The following is a 20,477-nucleotide window of genomic DNA, read 5'->3' on the forward strand; positions in this document are numbered from 1 at the left end:
AAAGTTTCGTTTCCCTAAATTCAAGTACCTTATCAGGTTCATGTGGAACATAGGATAATTCTTTGACTTCAACGAGTTCTTGAGGAGTAATTGTGTTATCCTCACCTCCTAGTTTCCCTTTCAATCTATCGATATAAAAGACTGGATAAACTCTAACAATTGGAGGTAGTTTTAGTTCATACGTAAAAATCGTGACAATCCAATGTATAAATCAAAATGGACCACAATATCTAGGAGATAAATTCGAGCATTTTCCTTTTGACAAAGTCTGAAAATCTTTAGGAACTTTTAAATAAACCAACGCTCCTGGTTTAAAAGACCAAATTGAGCGTCCTCTATCAACATAGAACCGTGCCCTATCCTGAGCACTCCTAATAGAATCCCGAGCTTCGGTCAACATTTCCTACATATCATGCAAGAAATCCCTCGAGCTTGAGAGCTTCGGTCAACATTTCCTACATATCATGCAAGAAATCCCTCGATGCATCAAGCTCGATGTCCTTAAGACTGACATTAATAGGTGTCCTAGGTTGATACCCATACATAAGCATGAACGGACTAAAACCAATAGCCGTATGTTTAAAACTATTATAGGCAAATTCCATGATTGAAATATATTTTTTCCAATTTGATGCTTTTCTAGAGACATGTGCATGAAGCATATCCTCTACAATCTAATTCATACGCTCTATTTGCGTATCAGACTGCGGATGATCAAAGAAATTCATAAAAGTAATTTTTTCATTGTAAACCATTTGAAATAAAGTAGAAAAACAGGGCATTATAATAGCAGGAACTAGGTTTCCATCAGCGGCCCGATGTACCGCACATCTACTCATGGAATTATCGGTGTCTCGAGTTACACATATCAACATAGAGAGTCATCAACGTCTCAACGAGTCACATATGTCCATCCGTAAACCATCAGGTTAACTGTATAAATCACCTAAAGTACGGAACTAGAGAAAGAAATGCCAACAAAGAAAAAATCCAAATTTTCTTAATCCGAACACAACAAGATAAACTTGTTAAACTCTAAAGAAAGAGATTTCAATAAATGAAAATACCGACGAGATTACACTCATCAAAACATGTAGGCTATAGATAAAAGAAGTTTATCTAGAGAATACCCACACTATAACTTCTACTGAATTTAGAAAATGAGATTGTCTTTGAATGTTGAGGTCAACATGCTAAGTGATGTAAGCAAAGCAACAATCTTGAGCCCAAATTATCCCATAAGATAATATATGTGAGGGATCACTAGCGTCCCATACCACCATGATACCACCCATACATACCTTAACAATTTGAAACTCCTTAGTATGTCGTCTAGGAAATATGAATAAAATGCTGTATAAAAGAAATAAGATGGCCTTATCCTAGACTTTCACATACTAAAATCTCTCTCTATATTCCTGAGACCACATCAAAGAATAACTCTTATCGAGTACATCATTAGAAAAGAATTTGAATTATTGGCACCTTTCTAATGATAACTACCCACCAATAAACTCAATAAAGTTAAGGTAGAAAAATAACAATTCACCTAGATATATAAGCAACTAGGTATCTTAGTTGGAATATGTACAAAAGTACAAGGAACATAGTCAAAAATTACGTCCAAAATTAGGTACCTATATAAGCAACCAGGTATCTAAGTTGGAATATGTACAAAAGTACAAGGAACATAGTCCAAAATTACGTGCAAAAAACGAAGGCAAATGCTACCTTTAAAGCACATGATATTATCCAAAAGATCAAAAGACCCTTGTAAAACCATGGATAAAAGCATAAAAGCTTCTCGAATCCATGAAAACCATCTAATGGTCATTAATCATGCCAAAAGAAGCATTAAAATTGGTGGCCAACTCATCAATCCAGAGTATATGAACATGGTGTCGTTCAAGCAAAACTCCAAAGTAAGCAAGTGAAAACACATGTGTGTAGCACTCATTAAAAAATCCCTAGACACAAATGATCTAGGTAAAACCTGATGAGTCCATATAAAACTTGGAAAACATCCAATAAAATCCACCAAAATAAACAGATCAACTTAACCCATGATAGAATATGTCTTAGGCTTAAGAAATTAAGCACAAACCACACTTAAACAAGTGCAAAATAAATTATCATGGAAAAGTGTGAAAGGTGCAACACACTTTGAACGCAAATTATAGCCATGAAAAGAAATTAAGGAACATGTCCAAAAAGAATGGCTAAACAATGGTAAAAAATCATGAAAACATCGTTTAGAATTAATCTAAACAAAAAATAACTACTAATACAAGGTACAATTGTATTAATAAAATGCCAATAACCTGCATCTATCTAATGTCATCACGAGAAAACATACTTCAACATTTAATAACCCTCAAAAATATTAAATTCTCGAGAAAAAAATTATCATGTTTTTTTTCCTAATTTTATAGGGCCTCAAAATACGATAATTTTCAATTCCACCAAGCCTATCCTATGGCATTCCAAACCTATATTTTTTCAGAAAATTTTTAGCAATTAGATTTGCCAAAATACCATTGATATTTTAAAACTACCAATTTTCAAGATTTTTAAAAAATAATTTTTAGAATATTCCTAATTTCTTCTAAGAATCCCATCGTTCACAAAATTTCTAATTCCGCTCAACAATTCTCAAATCCAATGAAAATTTACAATTTTAATAGATTTTTCAAATTTTTGGGTCAAAAAATATATTTTTAAAAGGAATTTGAATGGTCACGGATGCCCGAATGGACACACCACATGCCAAACACCAACTCCACATTTTCCAAAAATTTAAAATAACCTTTGTCTAATTTTTCACTAATTTTCATGAATTTTTTAAAATTTTTAATTAACCCCGAACGTATTTAGAATACGAACGGTCAAAAAATTTCGGAATCCCAACGGTTTTCTCGGAATACGGAAAGCCAACAATTTCGGGAAAATGAAAAGACAAAAAAATCAGAATTTGAAAGGTCAAAAGTTTTCGGAATCCGAAAGGTCAAAAGATTTTCCGAAATTCGGAGCGCCAAAAGGCTTCAAGAAAATAAATTCAAAAATTTCAAAGAATTTTTTTTCCCTCAAATCTCATCTTTTTCAGGCTTTTTCCCAAGCTTTTTTGAATAGATTTCAAAAGCTTTTTTTATTGGAATTTAAAAACACATTTAAATTTTTTTTAAAAAACTTAATAAGCTTTTAAAGCTTATAAACTCAATTTTAGGGGGGGGGAGGGGGGATTTTCGTAGGCTACGCTGCGGCCTCCCCCCGCATGCGCCAAATTGAGAGGGAGAGAGTACTCCCTCTCTCCTCTCCTTCTTCTCCATACCATTCACTCTCCACTCCCTCCTCTGTTAACAAAGAGGAGGATTAAGCTTTAATTAATCTTTTAATTAAACTAAGCTTAATCATAATTCAATATTAATTATGATGAATATTTAATTAAAAAAATCCCTATTAAGAGAAGTTCACACGGGCGGAAGGAAAATAGACGAGAAAATTCAGATTTGAGAGGCGAAGAGGGTCCCACACATACGGGAGAGCATTTCATGCATCAACATGCTGCCCCCTATTTTAGTAGAAAATCGGCAAAAATTTTATAGCATACTCGTGGAAAAACCCGCAAAAATGTATAAAAAAATACATTTTTAACCATAAAAATTCTCAATTTTTTTTCTAAAAAAATAGAAAAAATTTCTAAAAATTTTAGAAATTTAGGGAATCCATTCTACCAAAAATATCCACAATAAAATATGTGGTATTTTTGTAAAAAATTCCATTAATGCTTATTTTAAACCACAAAAAATATGAAAGAATAGCATTAAACTCACGGAATTCCCCCGCAATGTCGATTCGTCCATTGAATAGTAGTAACACACGTTCCAATCGCCATATCAATGATCCACGTGTAAATCATCAACACAAATCAACAAAATAACATTTTTATTAGTAATATTAAAATTTACTTCAAAAAATGCCAAAAATTTCAATAAGAAAGAAGAATCAACAACAATTAACTAGAGATTGCTCTGATACCACTGTTAAAACCCTAAGATCTCTCTAGATAATCGCTATAAACACCATATTGGGGAATATGGGAATTTTCCACAAGTTTGGGATAAGTGGTCAAAAGTTTGGATTAACCATAACTTGAACACCACTAATCCAAAATGAGCGCTTTATAGCTCTTTAGATTCCATTTTTCAAGCGCTTTCCAACGATAGGTCATATGATAGGGTTTTGAGAAACTTACAAACATGTTATCCATGTCCCCTTTTTTAAGTATTCAAAAATGGGAATTGGAAAATTCTCAAATTCACTAATATGGTGTTTATACATAAACATGCATAAAGCAGGCATAAACTCATCCACCCTAACACCCCCGAGCCACCCAAGGGATGCACACATGAAATATAATGAAATACATCATACCTTTACCTTGATGTCCTATACCATCAAGAGGTATAACTCCAATCCAATAACATGTAGCTATAGTGTGAAATGGTAGGTGAGTAGATATGATCCTCTTCACAAGAGAGTATAACATAACCTAGCCTCAAGCTAACATCAAGAGACCCTAGCCTAAGCCTCAAAATAACATAGCCTTGGCCTCCAAGCGCCCAAGCCTCCCTTGAGTGTGCCCCATGCCCCTATTATATAGGAGGGCCCTCAAGTGACTCTTGACTCTCCATTTCCTATGTGTGACCCTTGGATGCCTGACCCTAACCTTAACCCTTAAGGTTAGTTCTAACCCATGCTTCACTAGAGCTTGTTCCCATGCTCCCATGCTCAGCCTCCTATTTCATGTACACATAATGTGCATATAACACCACCTCTCTTTGCTCTGCAACTATCGCAGACCCCTTCTCTCTCTCTGTCTCTCTCTGTCTCTCTCTCTCTCTCTCTCTCTCTCTCAAGCAATTATAGGAGCTTGAAGTTGGAGTGGGTATCAACACCCTACATTTAGCTTTGCAAGGTTTGGAAGAGGTACATATTGATCCTAACCCTGATCCTGATCAGGCTAGGTGTAGCATGCATACGAGGAGGAGGGATGGAGTTGCTGCCTCACTTTTACCACCTTAAAGAGAGGTCATAAGGGCATGTGTAGCCACCCTGGCTGCCCCCTATCTTGCCGCCACTTTTGGCCCTTCACTTTTGGACCGGACAAAAGTGCTAGCTACTCCAGCCCATTGCATTGACACTTGGGTCAGGTGCACCACTTGCATTAACACTACAACGGTGAACCACTTGTCTCTTGTGCTCACTAAATGAACACCCTGCTCCTCGACAATGAATGGTAGGGACCCAAGCCAAGTGGCATTGTACAAAGGGATATGGGATTGTGTGATGGGATCATTCTGGCAATACTAGTCTTGTCTATTTCGTGTTCTCACCATTCTTACTATTCTTACTATTCTTGATCATTTACATGCTCATCTGTGTGTGTTCTATGTGCTAGTGAGTTATGCATGCGCCCCATAGCTCATGTTCCTCCTAGCTTGTGACAACTCTTGAGGGCATATTGCTCTAGAGGGGACCCTATGTTCACTCTGGTGTACAGTGTCCTAGTCCATGCATGTTGGGCAAAGATGTGTGTTACAGGTACACTAAAAATTTGGCGATCCTGGTGGGGACTCTTGTGTTTTAGTTCTTGTTGATTCCATGATATTATAGTGCCTACATTCCCAATACATATTCTCGTGCTAGTACAATGAGTCCAATCAAGATTCCTCTGTATGTATGGTGCTACAATCATAGGAAGGTCAATTTCATACCATCCAGAACCCCTCCCCCACCTCTAACCATGGCTATTGCAAACCTTGGTAACCCTAACTTTGGCAATAACTCTGTTACAGGTTTGGGGAGTATGGCCATTACCAAAGTTGGTGTTCCCTTCCATAAGGTACACCTCCTTGCCCGCGACACTGTCCAGAGGACAAGGATCACTATACCCGCAAACTGCCCCAAACAACAAGCATCAACCTCCACTGAATTCACGTTTCCAACCCCACCTACTGCCCATCTAGAAAATGAAGCACCAGACACCCTTGCCATCCCATCTTTTTCCTTGGGTACTCACCATTGCAGTTGTCACTCATGCTCAATCCAATGCCATGGGAGGCATAGAACCATTACTCGAAGAGCAAGAGGAAACATCTTTGCCTATTCATCATAACTTGGTGGATCATGCATTTTTGGGAGTCTTTAATTTAAAGAGTTACAAGATGCTTCCCCAATGGTAGATACACTGCCAACTGTGCCCGGCACCACTACATCAACTTTCTCAATGAGGACTCTCCTTCAAGAAACTCAAGCTAGGGTGTCAATCCACCAACTCGGATCACTTCTCCACCACCAAATGGAAAGAGGGGCCTCATTGAAATCTCATACTGGTGGGCAAAGGCAAGACAAAGGTAAGCAGATCACAAGGTGCATTGGAGTTGAACAACAAGTCATGAAAAACGACAACAAAATCATGCAAACGATAACTCAAGTCCATTTTGCCAAAAAAAACATCAGAAAATAACTACTTTTTAGAGATTGTTTGAATTAAATCACTTTTTGGTAGGTGCACTCTAAAAAATTAATAAATATTGCTATCTTTTTAAACATTTTAGAATGCATTTGATCACTTAAATCAAGAGAACTGTCAAAAAGAGACTTGATTTGGACCAAACCAAAACCTTCACATTCCATGAAAATTTGAGTACAAAACACATTACAATAATTGTAGAAAACAAATTCTTCTCCTTGAAACTAAGAGAGATCTTTGACCTTTTGCTTCAATATCTCTACGGTTGTCTTGCGCAAGTGACCAATTTTTTTTAAATCAAAAACATACACAAGGATTTCTACATCATTTAGATTGAGCGTATCCACGTGGCTACAACTTCCTGCTTTCTTCCCCTTTCTGCTTTGTTTTAGCATCTCAGGATCGTACTTGCCTTTCAAAATGGATCTTCTCCAATTGTCTGATACCAATGCACTTCCAATGTATAAAATGAGGCAACATGGTTTTCTCTTGATCCATGCCATCAATGACAAGGCCTAAATATTTCTACTTCTTCTCTAAACACTTTATTATGTGCTTTACTAATTTTTGGCACTCTGTGCTTTGTTGCTCCCTGTGAATCTTCAAGGCTTGTAGAATGGGCACTGCAAAAGATATTCAAGAGTGTCAATATTTTTCCAATATAAAAAATTAATTCAAAATAACTATCATAGCCACTTTAAAAGATCGAGAACTTCACATTTAACTTACATTTTTATTTTATAGTCTTTGTTGTGTCTTGCTTTGCTTTCAACTCCGTACATATTTTGCAACAGCCATCTGGCTCTTCTTGGTTTGACATGAGAGAAATATTGTCTCTATATTCTCAAGAAAGAGGGAAGTGAGAGAGTGGGGTTTAGACTTTCTTTTTGTGACTCCACATATAAACTGTACACATTTCTTTTAGTAAAATTATCAGGGAGACGTGTGAAGTTTGAGTTAGGTAGTACTTCTCTATTGAAGGTGATAAAGTTTCTAACCATTGCTTTAGGGAATAATATTGTCGGGTTTCATGTGTTGTAAATGTTAAAGAAAAACTTTCTTGGGCCATATTTGCTAAGATTTTTTTAATTCTCAGTTTGCTTATACTACCAAATACCTTTAGGAAACTTTCTCTACAAAAACTATAACATCTGAGATCGCATATTTAGTTGACAAGGTGGAGCGTCGCACACAAGACCTTAAGAACACATTTTGTGGACCTCTCCCTAAACTGAAAAAATTGCTACTCTCTACTTGGATTTTCTAAAATCCTAAGCTCCTCAAACAATTTATCGCACAACAAAAATCTCTACATGTCTCTGAAATCACTAGCCTTGAAAGAAGCCGTTGCTTTCTCTCACCTCTTGCCATTCAAGATCGTCATTGATTGCGATCTTTCTCATTCACCGCTACATTACCATTAAGCTTGCGGTTCTTATTCAACCACATTAAAAGAAACTCTTCTTGAGCACCGTCTAGAATAACGAGTTTTTTCATTAGCATCCAAATTTGTGTGTATAAAAGATGTTTAGCGAGATAGAAAAGCAAAAGGGTTACAAATTGCTAGGACTACTTAGAAGCTCCATTTGTTAGAGTGTGACAATCAAAATGAGCTAACTTGGACTTCTGAAGAGGTGAGTTAGTAGGGTTACTCTTTTTTCAATTGAAAATAATTTTAATATTTTATTAAATAAACAATTCTAAATTTAGAAACCACGAGGCTTTAAAAATTGAGGGAGGGGTTCATTTTCCACATGCGCAAGTTGTGTTTGGAGCTCTTGGGCACTCAACTATCTTCTCTACAAACGTGTCCTTTTTTTTTATAGCAAACTCTACTTTAAGGTAAGCTTGTCTTTTTGAAACTTGAATTTTTAGGAGTAATCTTTTATTTATTTTTTTGTTTTTGTAAAATTATTACATTGCCTAAGGGCTGGGAGGGGCTGCTGGAAGTCTCTTCACACGGGGGGGAGGAGAAGAGTTAAGGACACTGCCTCCTCTATATCCCCGTCTCCACTCTGGCCTTCAATAGTGGCTTTGGTTACACGGTAAGTGATGTGTACCAAGATGGTACATTGATCATTATACCAATGCATCGATTGGATCTCATTCTATTCTTTAAATGTGTAGTTTTCAGCAAAATCCAATATCGACACTAACATCTTCTAGGAAATTCTTCAAGCATTCTTTGAATTGATCTACTTGCCATCCATGTATATAATTGTGCTTGATGAACTGTGCAGTGTGGTTCTTTAGCATCTTCAAAAGCTTATCTATTGATACCTTTTTGCAAGATTAAACCTTCTTCTTCAAGTCCTTCTCCTGTTCATTTTTAAACCTCCTTTTCCTTGTGAATGCTATTGTCCTTGTTATGACCCATGTTATTTGAATGATAATCATGGTCATTTAATATTTGATTTATATTTTATGATGATGCCTATTTCTCATGAACACGTTAGGATTGATTGATGTGATGTCAATTGATTGTTACTACTGACGTGGTTTATGTTTATGAGTTTAGGTGATAAGGTGTGCAAGGGTACCGATTTAGGTGTTGCACAGTGCGAGGGTACCGATTTAGGTGTCGCACGGATGGTGGATTGAGTCATGGCGTGTGGACCGATCTCACAATATTTTGTGACTGTATTATGGCGTTTGATATTATTTTAACATCAGTGTGATGTGTGTGTGTGCATGCGTCAATTTATTGTAAAGTGTGCGTACGAGCATTAGTTGATTTATTTTGTAATGTGCATATGTGCACAAGTTAGATTATTGTATTAGAAGAATTGTGCAAACCTTAGAAGGTTTGAGGACAAAGGCTAATTGAGGACAAAGGTTAATTGAGGACAAAGGTTAATTGAGGACAAAGGTTTGAGGACAAAGGGACAAAGGCTAATTAAATGGCAAAGTCCAAATATGGATGTGTACTTTATTTTTGTCTGAAAGCCTACTTTTGGAATATATAAAAATACCCACGCGAGAAGAAGCCACTCACGTTGGGGGGGGAAGATTGCACCCAGTCTTGTGTTGCCTTGTGTTGATGGTGATGTATTTCTTTCTCTTGCTCTATGTTTTGTTATATGCTTTAATTTTCAATTTAATTCAAGTAGTTGTTTTGATATTTGATATAATTTTTATGAGTCTTTTGATTATTTCCTTCAAGAAAATTAAAGGTCCGGTTGCAGTGGATTATTTCCTTCAAGAAAATTAAAGGTCCGGTTGCAGTGGTATCAGAGCTTTGGTGTAATTTAATTTTCTTGAAGGCGGTCAAAAGAGGTGAAAGAGACAAAAAGAGAGGTGATTTTGGTAATTTTCTTGAATTTAAATTGAAGAAGAACACGTTTAGGGATTTTTGTTTATGTATGGATGAAATAAAGCTTGTTTTTGACCATTGGGTAATCAATCTCCATCAATTTATTGTCCAAAGGGTAAAACTAGGTGGAAAACCATTAGTGGATTTCCCAAAACCATGAAACCACCTTCCTCTTCACTAATCCTCTTCCTAATCTATCCGTACGCATTGAAAGAGCAAGCAGAGGAGCATGGAGAGCCATAATCAGAATTGCTAAACCTTTCCTTTGCTCAATTTCAATAATAGAGGGTTGAGAATTATTCAAGTCTTTTTAAAAATTACTTTGGTTTTTATTTCTTTTTCCTCCTCTGCGCTGAGCACAAGCTTAAAGCTATATATATATATAATTCCTAATCTGTCTGCCTCCATCAAATCCGGGCGGCAGTGCGCTTCGCGCTTTTATCTCCATCCGATTGTGCGAAATATTCCAGGAGGTGGAGACTTTTTTCTCTTGCGCTGAATCTTTTCTGTCCAACCGGCCGGCGGCGAGCTGCGAATTGAGGGAGGGGAGGAATTCAGCTTTGCCCAAAATAGAGTCACTGATTATTATTAGTCTTTAAAAAAAAATCCTGCGCGCTAGTTGCTAGCGTTGTGGGAGAGTTTGAAAATATAAATTTTATAAAAGCTTTAATAAGCTTAATTAAAGGCTTATTAGCTGCGAATTCTGGGAGGGGAGTAAAATTTTAGATTTGCCCTAATTGCTTATTGAAGTTTTCAGATTTGCGCTAATCGCTTATTGAGCCTAAAAGCTTTGATTATTACAAATCTTAAATTAGCTAAAAGCTTTATGAGCTTAAAAATTTTACTTTTATTTTTATATTTTGATGCGGTGGTGGAGGACTTTTTTCTCCAAGCGTTGGTGTGTTGGGCATCGACCATCGACCAGATTACAAGCTTTAATAGTAAAGCTTTCATAAGCTTTTTAATAAGCTTAATAAGTTTAATATTAAAAGCTTTATGAGATAAAGCTTAGTATAAAGCTTTGATATAAGCTTAGTAAAAAAAAGAAAGAAAGAAAAGAGACCATATCTATAAATATACCACCTCTTCTCTAAATTTAGGTTAGCTGAGTTGATAGTTTCAGGTTGAGAAATGCTTGAAAAAGCTTTTATTATAAAGCTTTGTTAAGTTTTTCAAATAAGCTTTCAAATAAGCTTAAAGCTTTACAAATGAGAGTAGTAAAATGTTTTACAAAAGAAAATATTTTTTGATTATTTCCATCATATTTTATGGAAAAGAATCTCATGTGCATATAGTTAGTTTGGATTTCTTCTACAGATTTTTAGAATTTACCTCAAAAGAAATTTTGAGAGTTGTCAAATTCTTGTGAATAATGTTGTTTTCTAAATCCTCATGAAGTCCAAATAATATAAATAGCTTGTTAGTGAAGATATCATTAAAATGTTGCTTTAAACTACGGCTAGTTTTCTAATTTTAAAGAGTATATGGATTATTTCTTGAAAAATTATGCATTTGTGTATTGAGCTAACTTGGCAGGATTCACATCTAGCTCGACATTCCATATGAGATAAGAAACCCTATCTTTTCTCTTGTTTTAAATTTTTCTTATTTTTTTAATTGTCAAGAAATGGGTGAATATCCGCACCATCGTACTATTCAGGAACAGCTTGACACCAAAGAGGTTAACGCACTCGACACATTAACCAAAGGTGGAGGTATGTGTTAAAAATTATTTATTGTATACAATTTCTTGTTTGCTTTTGTATCTGTCTTCTGAATATTCTTTTCTTCTAGACCTAGTTAGAAAACTTTAGCTCTTGAAAAGAATTTTAGATACAGTGACCTAACTAGAAAGATCAAGACAAGATTAGCAAAAGTTATCAAGATCTAGTTGCCCAAATTCAAGTAAAAATGATTGCTAGACATTTCATAGAAGATTAAGACCAATTTGAAGATTCAAGAACCAAGCAAGTTTCTCCAGTCTTTGATTCAAGTTATCAATTGTTTCACCATCGAGTTTAGTGATGATGAGAAAAGTAAAGAAATAGCTCTCAAGTGACTAGAAACCAAGCTTAAGTTGTATACTAATCACAATTACAAAGTTTATACCAATTCAAGTAAAGTTTTATCTAAATTTTCAAGTGTTCTAGTTTAAGATCTATCCAAGTGCAAGATTCTTTCTAGACCAAGAATTGCTCTAAGTCAAAGATATATTCAACCACAAGATTTAAACCCCTTAAGAACAAGATTTATTCAAGAATTGCAATTATGATCTCTCAATTTTCGTCTATTCAAGTATTTTTAATCTAAGCCAAGATTCATTACTAGTATATCAAGTCAACTAGAGTGGAAGATGTCTATCATTATTCAAGTCAACTAGAGTGGAAGATGTCTATCATTATTCAAGTCAACTAGAGTGGAAGATGTCTATCATTACTAGTATATCAAGTCAACTAGAGTGGAAGATGTCTATCATTATTCAAGTTTTGATTTCAAGTTTAAGATTAAGCTTAAGATCAAGATCCATTGTTTACAAGTAAAGATTCACAAATTCAAGAATGATAAACCTATTCAAAGATTATAATTTTTGAATTTAGTTAGACAATTACAAGATCAAGATTAAGATTAAGATCAAAAACAAATCACGAGAATTCATCAAGATTAAGATCAAAAACAAATTCTCAGAATTTAGTTAGACAATTACAAGATTAAGATCAAGAACAAATCCCCAGAATTCATCAAGTTATTGACAGTAATGTAAGTGATTATTTTTCAATCTTAAGTTGATAAGAATTTCTATTTCGACCTAATTCATTTTTGGAATAAGACTTGTAGTCTAATTTTAAGGATAGAGAAAAGTTATGTCAGAATGAGAGTTTCAGAGGGAATTAGCTACTCCGTCTCAAACTTCTATTCTTAAGGTAGTGTCGTGTGAAATTAATCTATGGTATGGAATATTAGATTGGTTTTACATACCTACCCCAGACGTATCTATGTCTCTTATCTTTCACCAGCGACTGTTTGTATGTGGAAGGTACCTCTATGGTATGGGACACTTAGATCCCTTTTACATGCGTTCACTTGTTTGGTTTTATTTTTAGAAATTGTTTGATGTGATGATCTTGTCCTCCACTTGAGCCATGAAGCCATCCACTCATTGATTACGCAACTGAGGACAGTTGATTCCCAACAGGGAGGACTGTTATGACCCATGTTATTTGAATGATAATCATGGTCATTTAATATTTGATTTATATTTTATGATGATGTCTATTTCTCATGAACACATTAGGATTGATTGATGTGATGTCAATTGATTGTTACTACTGACGTGGTTTATGTTTATGAGTTTAGGTGATGAGGTGTGCAAGGGTACCGATTTAGGTGTTGCACAGTGCGAGGGTACCAATTTAGGTGTCGCATGGATGGTGGATTGAGTCATGGCATGTGGACCGATCTCACAATATTTTGTGACTGTATTATGGCGTTTGATATTATTTTAACATCAGTGTGGTGTGTGTGTGCACGCATCAATTTATTGTAAAGTGTGCGTACGAGCATTAGTTGATTTATTTTGTAATGTGCATATGTGCACAAGTTAGATTATTGTATTAGAAGAATTGTGCAAACCTTAGAAGGTTTGAGGACAAAGGTTAATTGAGGACAAAGGCTAATTAAATGGCAAAGTCCAAATATGGATGTGTACTTTATTTTTGGCTGAAAGCCTACTTTTGGAATATATAAAAATACCCACGCAAGAAGAAGCCACTCACGTTGGGGGGGGGGAAGATTGCACCCAGTCTTGTGTTGCCTTGTGTTGATGGTGATGTATTTCTTTCTCTTGCTCTATGTTTTGTTATATGCTTTAATTTTCAATTTAATTCAAGTAGTTGTTTTGATATTTGATATATTTTTTATGAGTCTTTTGATTATTTCCTTCAAGAAAATTAAAGGTCCGGTTGCAGTACTATCCTTCTTTATTGCAACCATCCTCTCTTTGTTTGTTCGTGATTTCCTTTCCCTTGTGGCTGCTATTGTCCTTTCCTTTCTTGTTGCTACTAACCTTGCTCTTTTTGTTGTAATTACTTCCTTTTTTGATACTAACCTTTCCCTTCTTGCCAACATCACCATTACCCTCTTTGCTAGTCCCATCTTTCAGCACATTGTTCTTGTCTTTAACGTATGATGTCCCCTTCTTTTTAATGGTCACAACAATATCCTCAAACACTTCAACGTGGATTACTCTTTGTGTTCTTGTTGCTTCCAGAGGGAATATAAGAAGTTTCTTGTCTAGCCCAATGCCATACATTCACCCATAAGGCATTTCAGTCGATGATACTTTGAAATCTCTGCTTTGGGACAAACACAAGATTCCCAAAGGGTTGTCACACCTATGAAGACATGCTTACAAGCCCCATGTTTTCTATCTCCACATTAGATATACATAAGCTACATGTACTTCTACATGATGATCCATGAAGTCCAAGTGCAGTTTTCTATCTCCACATTAGATATACATAAGCTACGTGTACAACTGCATGATGATCCATGAAGTCCAAGTGCAGAAGATTGTACCCTGTTTAAGGCATTGTTGTAGTAGATCATTTACATGTGTTGTATGCAACAACAAGTGTTTCTACCTTTCAACTTGCAAACAAAGAATGGTTTTAGCTTCTCAAAACTCCGTTGTCCAACATTAAGATTTGCCTTTTTGAACCTCAAGAAAAAATATGTCTACACATTCAAAGCCAAAGGAAACATTAGCACAACATAATGCACTTCTTTAAACACCTAATAATACATGTATCATGAAAGAGCATAGCCCGCATGCCCCAAGAAGAACACAAAAAAGCATCCACCATCTAGGCATGGTGGAAACCATACAATAATATGGTTCAACTCATATGCTAGTATGCTTTGTAGCACACCACATGTCACATGCAGCTTACAACATGTGATTACAAGCACACAATAGGTGATTATAAGCATATAGATTGTGATTTCTAGCATATAAAATACAAAGAGTGAGCAACATGTGTTTGCTTTATGCTTTGCAAGTTATAGCATGTGCTTTGCATGTGTTTGCTTTATGCTTTGTAGGTTATAGCATGTGCTTTCAAGCACACTAATTATGGTTTGAAGCTTCTTAAATGTGCTTTCAAGCACACTAACAACTTATTATGTGTCTGGGTAATATCGACTTATAGCATGTGATTTGCATGTGTTTCCTTTATGCTTTATAGGTTATAGCATATGCTTTCACGCACATAGATTATGGTTTAAAGCTTCTTAAATGTGCTTTCAAGCACACTAACAACTTATTATGTGTTTGGGTTGTGCTTAAAGGCAAAAGGGGGATCTTTCAAGCTTCTTAAATGTGCTTTCAAGCACACTAACAACTTATTATGTGTTTGGGTTGTGCTTAAAGGCAAAAGGGGGATCTTTCAAGCATAAAGAAGGATCCTTGTGTACATTCATTGTGTTTTCAAGCAGAATATACATGCTTTTAAGCAATAGGGAAGGACTCATGTGCTATATTTATGCTTTCAAGCAGGCTGTCAAATGATTTGAAGCACAAAGAAAAATGTAGGTCAAGTGTTGAGAGATTGTACTTGGATGTGCTTCTTCTATGTTTTGTAGACTCTATAGCTTATTCCATAGAATTTACAACATATGTTATTTGCTATAAAGCATATTTTATGTGGTAGAGAGCATATATTCTCTACTTATAAGCATAGATAAAGCACATTGAAAATATACTTGATGTACAAGTACATGAAAGTGCAGTAAGAAGCCACTCATGTAGTAACATATGCTAGTAACATTGATTACCTTAAATCTTACCTATGAGTCATCAAGAAAATAGATAGAGTGCTCAACATATACCCTTCTTCTGATTTTTTGGTAGCCAATGTCTTTCTTATTTGGTGACACACAAGTTTGCTCTGTCTATAGCCAACCACCAAATCCTTTATAGCATCGAGCTTGCTTGAATTTGGATATTGCTTGCACAGCTACAAGTGACTCACACTATCACATAATAGTTTATTTTGGTCTTTGTAAAGGGTTTAAGATGCATGAGTGATAAGGTCATCCCTTGATGTGACAATGCACTAACTAACTTCTTGTTGGCTGAACAATTCCCTTGTGAGCCACTGACTTAGCACACCAAAGAGCATCTAAAAAAGGTTAGAAAAGGAAAAAGTCAAGACCTTGCACCTATGAGAGAGGCAGAAACCCTTCAAGGCTCTCAAGCAAAAGATATATGGGATAAAGTTCCTGCCAAAAGCAAGTACAAGCACTTAATTGATTCAACAACCCCTTTTTTTATTGTTACAAAACACAAAGGACCTTCAAGTGATTCTAACAAGTACTCTTTTGCTAGACTCATCGAGAAAGTGCAAGAGAACAAAGGCAAAAATAGGGTATATTTTCTTATCGAGCGTGATGACTCCACTTGCTTTACCATTCTTGTTTTATTAAAGGACTTTGAGATGGATGAAATAAATCCTCTTAGCACAAAAAAACTTGATGATTGATGCAATGCAAACTCGAGGCTTGGTAAGAACTCATATTCTTTTTAACTTTTGTCTCTTTTTTTAAAAACATTTCATTGTTTTTTGTTGTAGACATTTGGGAGAGCCTACAGTGAGGTGCTAGAGGTTTTTTAGGCTCAGATAAGAACTCTTCAAGTGACTACATTGAAGAGGAAGGAGAGGAAGAAGAAGAGTCAATTTCTTCAAATGATGAGGATGTTGAGAAAGAAATGAAGCAAAAAGTCAAGTAAATCAAAGGACTAAGTTTTTTTTTGAATCAGAGATTGTTCCATCTGGTCCTGGTGCCCCCTTACCCGACATAAGAGATTCAAGCTCTTTAGTTGGTAGAAAATTTTACCATGTGAGAAAAATTAGAAAAATCTTCACGTGTTAGGTTGTGGACATTTTACCATGTGTGAAAAAAGAAGAAATATCACGTGTTATATGGTTCCACTTTAAGTGAATTTTTATTTCATGTGAGATTTGAGACATTCATATATGATTGAGAAATTGCATGAGTTAAATTTAACATTAATAATAAGAATGATTCTTCACATGTACTTTCACATTGAGGTAAAAAGTCTAAAACTTCTAGTGATATGTATGGCCATGTTTATACGAGGAGTGTTGATTGTCACTATATAATTTAGAAGGCACTATATAATTTAGAAGGCAATGGTGGTTTTATTACAATGAGTTGTTGGGTGTGCAAACTAAATGGAAATTTATACGGAACTTGGAACATGGCTAAATTCAAAGTTTGGAAGGTGGAAATTGAATTTAGTGGCTCGCATATCTTCTTATGTTTATATGCATAGACGTGGTGCATTAGACCTGGTGCATTAGTGTTCAAATTAATGATTAATGATGCGTGGTAATGGTACGTAATGGTCGTGGTTATGGGGACGCAGTGCATGATCACCGTGAATGTGATGTAATATGATGGAGATGATCACGCATAAGGCATGGAGGTCCTTCTCCAATCCCCACTCTGATCACCGTGAATGTGATGTAATATGATGGAGATGATGAAGCATAAGGCATGGAGGTCGTTCTCCAATCTGCCGCTAATAACCATACCTACACTGGATGAAACATCCCAAATCGTGGTAGGCATACTTAAGCATCAATAATCAGGCATGTAATTATCGTATTAGTACAAAGATGCAGGTGGTCAGTTAGTACGATCAGATACTGCGGTTAAGACGATGTAGTTGTTGATTAAGTGCTTCAAAGGACAAATCCTGGATTAATATCTAGTTTAATCTAAGCAAGGGTCATTAGGACTGCAAATTAAGCCAGGAGGACAAGGAGAGAGAGAGAGAGAGAGAGTATCATTGCAGCAAGAGTAAGGCTTTTCTTCAGCAATGGCTATGGCTGATGCTTCATACCTTCTTCATCATGACCTTCAGGGAAACGGATCTCCTGCAACAGCGCCAAGCACCGGGCTGCAAGAAGCTGATCATACCCTACAGCTGCAGCAGCTGCAGGCCGAAACGGTAGTACAGCCTTTGCAGGCGAACAAGAAGAGCTCTGCAGAAGAAGATCAACACATCCTAGACACAGGCAAGCACAAGCATTACAGGCGGCGAAGGTCGAGGGTTATCGAAGCCGAGAAGGCCAAGCAATCAAAAGCGCAGCAATTGCAAAAACAACAAGAACTGCAGCAGCAGCAACAGTTCCAGCAGCAGCGGCAGGAGCAGATGAAGGAGAATCCCATGGCAGACGTTATCCCATCGGCAGACCTGCAACACGCCATCGTCCTTCACAAGCCCCAGGCTCTCCCCCTTCGCCCCACCGTCCTCCCACCCGTTCTTTTCCCTTCTCCAGGCCCCGCCTGCATCAAGCTCCTCTTCGACCGCGAGTACGAGTCCCTCGTGGAGTGGCAGAAGAGGCACTTCCAAGCTTTTTCAGAGGAGATCCAGGGATCGCTGGGAGGCACCTTGAAGAAATACGTCAGAGAATACCACTCTCTTCTTCTTCGTCTTCTCCACTCGTGTTCTTCAACTGGTCAGCTCAATCCTACGGCTCCCGCATCAGCAGCTTCTTCTCCAAAGAAAACTGAAGATGGCAGAGAGGCTTGTGCCGATCACATGAAGCTGCAGAAGCAGGGCAGCCATAGCTGCGAACAAGATCAGCAGCAACAATATCGCAACAGCCGGCGAGAGGACCGTCTGCATATTGAATGGCAAGAAAGCTTTCGCCATGCTGCATCGCGCCATGGCCAGGCATCAGAGCTGCAGGCGATGCAGCTGTGCAGGATGAGCGGCGAGCAGGAGCAGAATATAGAGCGGGTACTAGATGCCTTTGCCAAGGCGAGGGATGCCGTAGTGAGCGTGCGGGAGGCGTCGCAGCGCATCGATGAGCACCGCGCCTGGATGGCATTGGACTTGAATCTGACTCGGCTGGAGCTCATGAACCTGCGCTTCTCCCGCGGAAACCGGCCACGCGCTGTGCTGCGCGAGGCCATGGAGGTCACAGCCACCGTCCGCTCGTTCGTGGTGGAGCTCTCCTCCGCCCTTGACCAGAACGAGCTAGGCGTCCCCTGGCCACTCCCCCGCAAGGCCGACTGCTCCGACGTCACTCCGTTCTTCATCAAGCAACTAGTAAGCACAACAAGTCTCCATCTCCCCCCGTTCTTCTTCATTTTCTTCTCCAACGTTCGACATTTCGGATCTCCCTCCACTTTCACAAGTCATGAAGCACGCGTTTCTTCTTCTTCTTTGATACCGACGTCCTCCCTGCGCTAGCTGTTTCTTCTTCGTCTTACACAGAAGCAGAGCTCGTGCATAGTAGGGGAAACAAAAGATCAGTAGTCTTTTTCTTCTTCTTCGACCGCTAGTTCATCTCTCTCCCTCCACTGTCTTCCCCATGTACATGGAATCAAAGCTGCACACAGCAGGAGAGAAAAAGGCTCAGTATCCCCTTAGCTCCATCTTTTCTTCTTGTCACTTTGTCCCCTGGCTCATAATTGCAGATTTCAAGGTCCGACGCAGCTATTTCATCCACAGGGAATAAGCTAATTACGTTGCTTTCAATTATTACAAAGAGAAAAAATTAACTCGCATTCTCAGATATGGCTCAAGCCTGCTGCCTGTTTCGTGCGCTTATTTGCCAACTAGTTTTGTTGATTGTAAATTCATCCTCTAAAGCGCCTAATATGGAGCTGCACAACAATAAATCAGCTTATCTCTGTGCTTTTCTTTTGTTTTCGCTTGCAATGGCCTGTGTGCCTGATGCAGGCTGGTACCCAGCGCTTCTTGGTCCATCTTCATGGTCGTCTGAGTTGGATTTGATTGTAACTAGAATTTTTGATTTTTTTGCGGGTCAATTATGCTGTGTACGAGTTACCAACAGTGTTAGCTTTTCATTTCTCTGCAGGCTGAGTCAATGGCGCCTCCAGAGGAAACTTCAAGTCAGATTGATGCCAAAAACATGGGCAATTTGTGATGAGGAGACACATTGAGGCAGGCAGATATAATCCATTAGCTGCAATCAATCCAATCTCATCTAGGAAGAATCCAATCTTATCTACGAACAGGTTCAGAAACTAATCTTACTGCATTTAGGTAGTATAAATTACTGCTCTTTTCAATGCTTTCAAGCTCTTCCATTCTATGATAGCTCTCTTTCTCTTTTACTCTTTCTATTTTCTCTCTTTCTTTCTCCTCTTTCTAATTAGTTTTTTTAATAATTTTTTTAAAACTAGGTTTTTTTGTCACGTGGCATACATGAGCCTACATTGTCATGTTTTTTCAATAAAAATTTCCTAGTTTTTTTTGGGTGACGACATGGGACTTGTGAGTCTATGTTGTCACGTGACACATGTGAGCCTATGTCACCATGTGGCACTTTATTTTAATAAAAGAATATTTTTTGGTGATAATATGGCACCCCTGATGCTACATTACCACATGGTACACGTGAGCCTGTCCCTATGTGATAATTTTTTCCCCTTTTTTTTGAGTGATGACGTGATGAGCTTATATTGTGCACATGACCATGTGGCATATGTGAGCCTATATAACTATGCCACATAACACTTTTTTTCAATTATTTTAATATATATATATTTGTGAACATGACATTGTGAGCC

General features: G+C 37.3%; 1 protein-coding gene across 1 annotated transcript; it reads left to right on the top strand.

Annotated features, from left to right (window-relative positions):
* The first annotated feature begins 17,748 nt into the window (after positions 1–17,748).
* LOC147603247 (uncharacterized) lies at positions 17,749–19,916 on the top strand. The gene is made up of 2 exons (XM_086796721.1): positions 17,749–18,987; positions 19,763–19,916. Exons 1-2 carry the CDS (start codon positions 17,749–17,751, stop codon positions 19,829–19,831), a joined length of 1,308 nt encoding a protein of 435 aa, XP_086652847.1. The 3' UTR covers positions 19,832–19,916.
* The last annotated feature ends 561 nt before the right edge of the window (positions 19,917–20,477 follow it).

Source organism: Cibotium barometz, chromosome 64 (assembly GCF_041138505.1).
Source record: "Cibotium barometz isolate CiBa-2024 chromosome 64, ASM4113850v1, whole genome shotgun sequence".
Lineage (NCBI taxonomy): Eukaryota > Viridiplantae > Streptophyta > Polypodiopsida > Cyatheales > Cibotiaceae > Cibotium > Cibotium barometz.